General features: G+C 43.8%; 1 protein-coding gene across 1 annotated transcript in view; it reads left to right on the plus strand.

Annotated features, from left to right (window-relative positions):
- Positions 1-1642: 1642 nt before the first annotated feature.
- The window catches only part of hhip (hedgehog interacting protein), a 44686-nt gene continuing 36588 nt past the window's right edge, over positions 1643-9740 (plus strand). Inside the window, exons 1-2 of the mRNA XM_080759504.1 lie at positions 1643-2499; positions 7564-7756. Of these exons, the coding sequence (XP_080615630.1) occupies positions 2176-2499; positions 7564-7756 (517 nt within the window). The 5' untranslated portion in view covers positions 1643-2175. The remainder of the gene's footprint in view (positions 2500-7563; positions 7757-9740) is intronic.

A 9740-nucleotide genomic window follows, 5' to 3' on the forward strand; every position in this document is an offset into this window, starting at 1 on the left:
CGCGTATTCATAGTGAAAGCTACTTTACAACACGCCCCACAATATTTTTAGAATATATATATTTTTAGGGTAAAGAAGTTGCCTCTGTTTTGGGAAAAGAGCACAAATTACTGATATTTTTAGTAAATTATAAAGTATTTATAACTCTTTGTATAGATGTATATATTGCAATAATTATAAAATCCGAAAGCACACCTGCATGGACTTGTCTCCCAGAACACTGTTTGGTAACCACTTGCTTGTTGGCTGGTTCAATGGTCCATGGTGGACAGCAAATTCCTCATGGTCCTCTCTCCTGCGCTCAGTCTGGACATTCAGTTGCCACAAGTAGCCGTTTGGCTATACTTGGGCCTGAAATATCTCCGGATGGGGGCAATGTAAAGAATGTAGTTGGGGAGTGTGGGTGGTGGTGGGGTTTTTGAGGAGGTCAGATCTGGCAGGGGTCCTGCCTCGGCTTCATAGCACACTCAGAACCATTTTCATAATTGCCCACAATCAAATGAACCCCCTCCTGGATTCCACACGCTCCAGATTCCTCCAGATAAGCCGAGCTGGGAGCTCTGGTGAGTGCCGGACAGACCCCCAAGTAAGAACAGGTGCGGCTAATGTAGTAACTGTTTTCAGATCCTCTGTCGATCCAAAGAGGGGGATGTTGTTTCTTTTGTAATTGCCACGATTGGACATTCCCTTTCGGATCGCTATCATTTCTCTCTCTCTTCTGAAGAATGGGGAATGAGGGAGGAATTTGTCCCACATTTGGCTCTTTGGGTCTTATCATGGACAGCTTATAGTTGAATCAGAATGTCTCAGAAGTCAACGTAGGGGGTAGCAAAGTGTTCAGCTTGTGGTCACTATTTAAGTGGTTTTAAGCTTTCTTTCTTTCTTTCATAGTGCTTATTTTCAGTAAATTCTGCATCTACAGTGAAAATGGCTATACTAGCTGAAATATAGCCTCCTAGGATGATTCATTCTAGTGGAATCAACAGTTGATCCCTTTATAATTGAATAAGTTACCTGCAAAAGTATCACTTTTTATCGTTGGACTGCTGACCTTTAAATAATTTGGAAGAAGCTATTTGTGACTATGTTTTGATTGAAATAATGACAAACCAAACAAAGGTTTGGCCATGGAGTCATTAAACATTTTCTATATGTGGGAGAAGGGTCAACAGTCAATTAAAGTAGGCTATAAAAACAGCAAGGATGTGAGGTTTCCTATATCCATATCAAAATGTTTATCTGCTGCAGATTCAGTGTCAAATTAACCATGTCTGATTAACATTTTACAGTTGAGTTTCACCAGTGGATAGACTCAGTCAGCATCTGTTCTCTCTAGAGATGAACAACTTATTTCAAAGATTCACTTTCACATTCTTCCATAGGCATTCTTCTGAGAATGTAGTAGCCTACATACACTCTGACAACAGGTTTTATTCCAAAGGACACTTCGCTCTGCTCTGAGCCTCTGACAGGTATAGGGCGCCCCCCCTCCCCCCACGTGCATGTGCGCGACTGACTGGGATACATGCGCGCACTCGCGGTGATTCTTACGTCACCGTGCTCGCTCCTCTTCTCGCGCGCTGGTTAAAAAGAAGGAGGAAAGAGGACGGAAAAACATGTGAGCGCTCTGAGGACGCACTGAGAGAAAACTTTATGCTTACTTTTTGACCCCCACGCACAAAAAGCCACTGTGCTGGAAACGGAATTTACATTCTAAAGGGAAGGAACACAGCTCGTTGCAATTCACGGTGTTTTTTTGTTTTGTTTTTGTTTTATTTGTTTGTTTTTATCAAGAGAAATTGTGCTGTTTTCATTACTATTTCAGATTTGTTCCATATATAAGCTGCATTATATTGCCATTTATAGCCTAATTTATTTTAAATAACTTTCTAAACAGCAAACCGTTCAAAATGTGCCTGCTGTAATTGGTTTTACTATAGTCCTTATAAAAAGCATACACAGCCTTTTGCAATTTTGTTATCATTAACGTGTGGGATAATAGTCTAATAAAACAGCATTATCAGGCATTTAGCCTACAAACTTTGAATTGGACAGCTCTGAGCTGGTTCGAACATTTTTTTTTCTTTCTATTTCTCCCCCCCTCCCCAACCCCTTTCCCCCCTTTTTTCTTTTTTAAATTAGAATTATTACCAATAGCAGTACTTTTTTCCTACTATGAAGCATTTGCAATTCGTGCTCGTGTTGGCCATTGCGGTCAACGTGTGGGAATGCGGGGACGCGAAGCAGTTCGGAGAGAGGGGAGAGATCAGCCCGAGACGGCGGAGATGTTACGACGGCAGCGTGCCCAAGCGGCTGAAGAAACGCGACAGAAAGCTGTCAGTGGACAGCAGCAGCAGCGGAGGAGGAGGAGGCGGCGGCGGCACGGGCAGCGGCAGCGGCGGCGGCACGGAGGTCTGCCACAGGCTCTATCCCCGCGTGTCCTGCTGTCCCACCAGGAAAGCCGCGGCGTATCAGATCCTCCACCGGCGGGATGCCAGGGTACGTTCAGCTGCAGCAGCAGCACGCCGCATTCCTTCATTGTAAAAAAAAGAAGGGAGGGGGGGAGAAAGAAAAAGTTGGGGAATTGCCTGCTTCAACTGCCAAACTGCCTTTGGGGAGAGCGTATTTACAACCTTTTTATTGTCATACCGACGCGCTGTTGACAGCTGAATTTGCCCTTATTGTGGTGGTGTAATGCTGGGGGGGATGGAAGGGGGAACGCTCGCTGATTTACCTAACTGTCTCAGCAGCGCTCCCCCGTCCGTCTTGTTGTCGACGCTAGGCTTGTTTTTTTGGGGGACCGTGCATTTCGCTGTTTGTTTGGCTGCCCAACAAATATGTTACCACTTCCCAGAATCCATTTGAACGCATGTTGTTTAGTTGTGTAGTTAGTAGCCTGTTGTGTTCGTTTTTGCGTTTCTTGTTTTACAAGGCAGTGTGCTAGAGACGCCTGCCCTGTAGTGTAGTTGTAATGTATGTCCCTGCTCCCCTCAGTGTTACCATGGAAATCTGTCTGTTTTACGTTGCGGGTCGCCGTCGCCGGTATTATAGTTAACGCTGTAAACAGTCTTATCTAGTTATTTTATATAAACGGCGTAGTTCTCTCGTTGTCGTTTACCAGAAGCATTTTTTTCTTAGTTATTTACTTATTTTATTCGAGGTAGGCCTATTAATTAGGCTAAACTTCATGGCACGTGTCTCGCTGCTCCGTCCGTCGCCTGTTAGCCTACATGTGGACCGCTGTATGACATAGCCTAAATAATGACATAGTCCAAATAATGTTACATTAGATTCATGTTATGTTCAGTGTGTGTGTGTGTGTGTGTGTGTGTGTGTGTGTGTGTGTGTGTGTGTCACTGTGTGTGCGTTTGTGTGTGCGCGTGCGTGACGTGTGAAACTTCATTATGTTCAGGGGCCACAGCAGAATCTGTTGGGATCTTACCGGACTATTCTCATGTAAACCACTCTTCGAATCATTCAGTGGCTGGGTGGTATCTCACTGTGTGTTGTGACAAAAAGCCATATTGCATCATTTAATTTGCTCAAGTCATGCAAATAGGAAGGGTAAAACTGAATGGGGCAGAGTCGACTTCTCCTCCTCCCCACTACACTGCCCACACACGGAGCCCTTTTTGCTTATAGCAAAAGAATAACAACAACACCATTGTGTTTGTTAGTTTCGCTTAATGGCTGAAGCCGGAGAACATCACTCTCCCCCAGTCATCGGCCCTGTCCAAGTGTTAATGCCTTTGAGAGGGTGTATGTCCTTTTCTGCCCCCCCACCCCTACTGCCAGCCAGCTTACACCTATTCCCAGAGGACAAGTGTTTTGTTAAAGCTTAGTGTTGCCTACATCAGAGCTAAGTCTCTCCCAGCCTGGAGTATCCCCTCCCCGCCCCCAACCGCCTTACCATATCGGTCTTGCACAGACTCATAATTGAATGGAAAGTCAGTTTTGTGTTCAAATCTCAAATTGTATATTGATATGTTTGTTCCAGCAATCTCACTGACAAAAGCCATTACGCAGATACCATCATATATATAAGTAGGCTAACCCTGTAACAGCTCTGCTTATAAATGCAGCAATGTATTGGCAATATGATTAAACTCTGGCTATGAAAATAGTAGCATTCTGTAATTGCATGGAAATACTGGGTAAATGGCAAATTAAGTTTCTCACACGGTGGCATGTCTAGGCTGTCTGATTACCAATGGTGCATTGACTGACCGGCGGCTTTCCATTACTAAGCATGTCCCCGGTAAAGGTGCAACAGTCAAGCTGCGTTGTCATTTTCCCCTCTGCTTTTGAGGAACGATTCAGTGAAAAAAAATGAAAAAAAGAAAACAACAACAAACAAAGGTCTGCTTGTTCTGGTTTGGATGATGGCATCATTGGAGGCCATCCCAGTAACATATGGGCACAGGGCATGGCTGACAGCACACAAATGGTACTCTCCACAGACCCTGTGCCAGCCCATGGCACACAGAATCAATGGGCAATTTAGAGCATGAGGACAGGCATGTCCACAGCACCTCTATATGGCATGATGAGTATAGGGGGGTGGGGAGGCCGACAGAGGGACAGAGAGAGAGAGAGAGATGGTATCAACATTTTACAGGCACTGAAGATATTGTACATGTTCCTATTGTTGTAGTTATAATTAACCAACCAGCTGCCTGCTCTGAAGAGTGAGTATTATTGCAAGGGTAAACATTCTGAATTAATATCACCCTAGATGTTTTATACTTGACTTGTCAGAAGATGTGCCACCTGTTGGGCAACACAAGGCGCTGTATGCAACCAAATGGAGCCTCCTCACACTTTCCTTCGGTTTTGACAGTTAGAACGGTGGTGGGAGGGAAGTGTAAGGTGTCCATATGTTGGGCTTGGATCTGCTGGTCTAATTGACTTCGACAGACTGCTAATTTGTTGATACCAGTGCAGGAATGATGTGCCTGTCTATCTCTAAATTGGTGTTTACACATGGACCTCACACAGAGCAAAGCACTACCAGCCCGCCCTGCTGCCTGACTGCCCAACCAGACAGCAACACTCTGGAACCAAGACAAGATTACATTGTGTTTTATTACAGCTAATTTGCTATGTAAATAATCCGGCTAATTTAGCTGGGATTAATCATTTGCTTACTTTTGCTTGGTGACCCTAAATAACATCTTGAAGCCCTCCGTTTGGCTTCATCCATTCCATGTCCCCAAAACCAAATCTGTCAGTCTGGCAGACATTAGAGTTGTAAATTAATTTGAACTGTTTGTGAACTTAGGCGAGCAAGCAGTGAATGTCTCCAAAACAGAGCTATTTTAATATTAAAAAATCACACCCGGGTGAAGTGAGGGGCGCTCTTATCATCATACATCATAATACATCATCTCATTCCAGCCAATGAGAATTTGCGTCCTCACCTTCATCTTCAATGTTTGTTTACGCAATGTTTGACACTCAAAACTTTCCATTCATTGTCAATGGCACTTAATGTTCGTGTTAGGACAAAGTTTGTGTTTACACGCACACTAAAAGCTGGACATAGGAGGGGCTAGCACCCCTCAACATTCAGAGAAAATTAAACTGGCTATCAGTGTATCTGGATTCCCCATGACAAATCTTTGCTTTTGCAGTTCCACATTTCTGTTATTGCATGGAAGGTTAAGTGACGTTTAAAAATGTAACAGGTAGATATACTGGGAAAAGTGACAGCCCTACAGACTGGGCTTTCAGCCTAGCACAGTCCTGTGGTCTCTTGTGGTTGACATGGGCTACACACGTGCAGTGTAGCATGCAATATCACAAGTAATACACATTCCACAAATCCGGGCGGTCAGACTCATTATGGGCAGGAAAAAATCACACGTGTGTGAAGTGAGGGATGCCCACTGTGGCTGCCACATGACGTCACTGCTTAAAGCAAACATTAAAGGTCCATTGACTTGGACGCAACGTGAAGCTGTGAGCTGAGGCAAAGCCTGCGGCACACAAACTGATTATAGATCATAAACTAGAACTGCACTCTGTCGAGTGCCTACTTGCTTGTTGCACACAAGTAGGCCATTTAGCGCAAGCAGAGCGCGCAAGTACTGTCGACCGCTACAAACAGTCAAACCTTAGCTTCTCTGTGAAAAAACGTTTGAAATATTGAATTATTAGGTTTAGCTATTTGCTACGTACCTAGTTTTTGGAGGTAAAAAAGTAGTATTGTGAAGTATGGTAAATAACTATATAATAAGGATTTATTTTGTCCTGGCCCAACGTTAGTCTGCTCAGGAATATGCTGATGATTTGTCCTGGCTATCTAGAATACAGCTCTATGACTTACTTGAAAAGTATTGTCCTGTCTGACACTACTTTGAGATCTGTTGAAGAACATGAAGGCAATTCTATTTAAGCTTTTCAAATTAATTATTTCGTTACGTAATTAACAACAATCAATTACGTAATGTTGTAATTAATACGGATGAGTGACGGCTTTCGATGGTTATGTATATCTCGATCAGTGTCGGGTGGATTAAAGGAAATGTCTCTATGTATATGCAATTTGTTGATTAGCGGTATACTGTGGTTACTTTGCGTATGCCCCGTTTGATGCGTATGTATCGTAGCAGCATATGACGTCAGGGTATAACTGGTACAACTAGCTCTCAATGATGACGTAATAAAGATGTGGATTAAAAGACCCAATGCCAGGGTGTAATTGGTTTTCGATGGTGACGTAATGACGAGATGTTTTAGTGTCGGGAGGATTAAAGGTAATGCCCCTATGTATACATGTATGTAATCTGACACCACTGCCATATCAAGCACAAGTAGTCATTACGTCATACGCTGGCACGGCGCATACACATCAAACGGCGACATACTGTACTCATCGAAGCACTGGACGAAAACTATTACTTGCGCGCTCTGCTTGCGCAAGTAACAAGAGCTTGCTGCACCTATAGAAGTTATAACGGGGTCATTATTGTTTTTTGAGGGGCGCTAGCCCCTCTTATACAGCTTTTTGTCACGTCACGTCTCACATTTGCCATTGACAATGAGAGGAGAATTTACGTCATATGTGCCTGAAATATGACGTAAATTTGTGGCAACACAAACATTAAATACCATTGACAGCCATAGCATATGGGCAAGACGAGCAAATGGGCTAACCAATCATAAATTCAGTTGTCATCTTACATGATCATGGTGAAAAGATGAGTTTTTTAACATTGTATCATGGTTAAAAGATAATAACATAAGTTGACAAATTAATTCATGAAGAAATATATACATTTTTTATTGGATGATGTACGACTACAAGAGTGCCCCTCACTTCACATGGGTGTGATATAATTTGCCATTCATCCTGTCGTTTGTTGACTAGGATTCATGCACAGTACTCAGTCTGATCCTATCAGTTACTCTGGATATGACACAAATTGTAACTGTGAACAACTAGAACAACTTGGAAATTGCATAAGTTTACAAGTTGAAAGTACGGTCATTTGCTATGTAAAAGCCTATCATTCTAACCAGCTGTTGTTTTTGTGTATGTGTCGACCTGTGGGCCTCCAGATTTTTTCCACCAATAACACGGAATGTGGACGTCTCCTGGAGGAGATCAAGTGTGCTCGCTGTTCCCCCAACGCCCAGGTGTTATTCCACTCCACGGACACGGATAAGATACCGCACAGGGAGCCTGAGCTGCCACGCCTCTGCCAGGACTTCTGCCGCGAGTTCTACTACACCTGCAGGGGCCACATACCAGGTAAATACCACATGTGGATGTGGTGATGGGGAGTACCATGAAGGTGACTTGTCATAGTGTCATAGTCCATGTGCGCATCTGTTGTTACTTCTTTCTCTCTCTCTCTCTCTCTCTCTCTCTCTCTCTCTCTCTCTCTCTCTCTCTCTCTCTCTCTCGCACGCACGCACGCACGCACGAACGAACGCATGTGCACAGACACATGCACAAGCAACCCCATCGTAGACGTGTTAAACCCCTAATGTGACTTATTAAAATTCTCGCTCCCTATTGAAAATCAGCCTGCACACGTAAATCAGGACACGCCGCGCAAGAAGAAGTGGTGCGTCAGGGTTCCGCTCTGTGGATATTTGTTTATCCAGCTCTTACCCCATCTGACCTCACCTCCATCCGTTGCTGAGCGTGCCTCCCTAACTGACTCACTATGTTTCTCACTGACTTCACAGTACTCCCTAAACGACACCTTCTCCCTCTCCCCCGTTGGTGTCGCATCATCTAGCCCAATCTGGGAACCCATCGGCAAAATAAAACTGCCTGTAATGCCAGAAAACTGTAGCAAAAAGGAATGATTTAATGAGCCACTCATTCATTTTGGCCAAGCCACCTCCCCACTCTTAAGGGCTCACACTATGTTTGGAGGATGTATAAACTTGCACTAGCTACGGTCTAGACATGACAGCCCCTGACACCTCGCCTCGGCTCACCTCGCCTTGCCTAGTGCCTCCAGCAGAGCACACAATCCCCGGCCTAGCCTAGACACTAGCTGTCGTCTCAAAAAATGCCGCTCATACATCACTGGTTTGTTTTCCTTGGGGCTGGTAAATTCAATGGAACGTAAACATAATCAAAGCCTTGCTTGGCTGGGCCCAATCCCCCCCCCCCCCCCCCCCCCAGACTCTACCTCCGACCTCGCAGAGACAGCCACCACATACGCAGAATAATGAAGAAAGAAAGAAAGAAAAAAAACCTCATGACTCAACAGTTTTCCCTCATGGATATGTGACAGTGCTGTTGAATGATAGGAGCTGATCTTCTGCTGCTACCGCTGCTGCGCCCGCCTGCCAGGCGTTCGCTCCTCAGAAGTTGTTCCCTTTGAAGGGCTCTCTTAAGATCGCAGGTACCTGCGTCTCTGTGCATTCCAAAAGTGATCAAACACTCCTCTGAGTCCTCTCTGCTGCCATTTGGCCAGGACTTCTTCCTATCTCTGCACCATGGGCTGATTAGATCTGCTAAGATTTCCAAACAGGAACAGTTTCAAACACACTTGTCCTCAACCCACCCACATGGCATGCCTCTGGAGTCAAATCAAACGCCATACGAAGGGCTTGCTCGTAAGTGAGATCCACCGCTGTCACCCACTCAAAAAGTAATAATAAATTAAAATTAAAATTAAATAAATTATACAAATCGTTATACCGGTATATAATAAAAGTATTAATATGAATCATACTTCATATTTATATTAAGACATAGTCATTGTGCTCCTTTCAAAAGCGTATCTAATGGTTATGTACATGTATTACTATTTATGTGAACATGCTTATGCTGGCCAGGACTCCCTTGTAAAATAAAGAGTGAGACTATTCCTCATTAATTATGATTGAACTGGAATGGAAACCAGGGACAAAGGTATGAGAGAGGAGAGGAGAGATTGTCCTCGTCTTCATTTCTATATTATGAAACTATTCAAAACTGCCCCCCATCTTCGCTCTTGTCACTGCTTTTCCGATGGCACCTCTATCCACTATATAGTCAAATCCTGAGAACTGCTTGTTGTGGCATTGTACTCATTGCTGTTTGATGGTTATGTATGGGGGTCTTGTTACTTGTTACTCAGAATAAGAGTGTCAGCTTGTACAGTCACCCATATTGATCACTTTCAACCTGTCATCATAGGCACATTTTCATGTCACAATTTGTTTTTAAATGTCCAAAAATAACAAAAATTCAAGCTCAGAATAACACATTTTAACATTTTCGCTATTCC

The sequence above is a fragment of the Protomyctophum bolini genome, assembly GCF_963924005.1.
Source record: "Protomyctophum bolini genome assembly, chromosome: 3".
In the NCBI taxonomy this organism is placed as follows: domain Eukaryota; kingdom Metazoa; phylum Chordata; class Actinopteri; order Myctophiformes; family Myctophidae; genus Protomyctophum; species Protomyctophum bolini.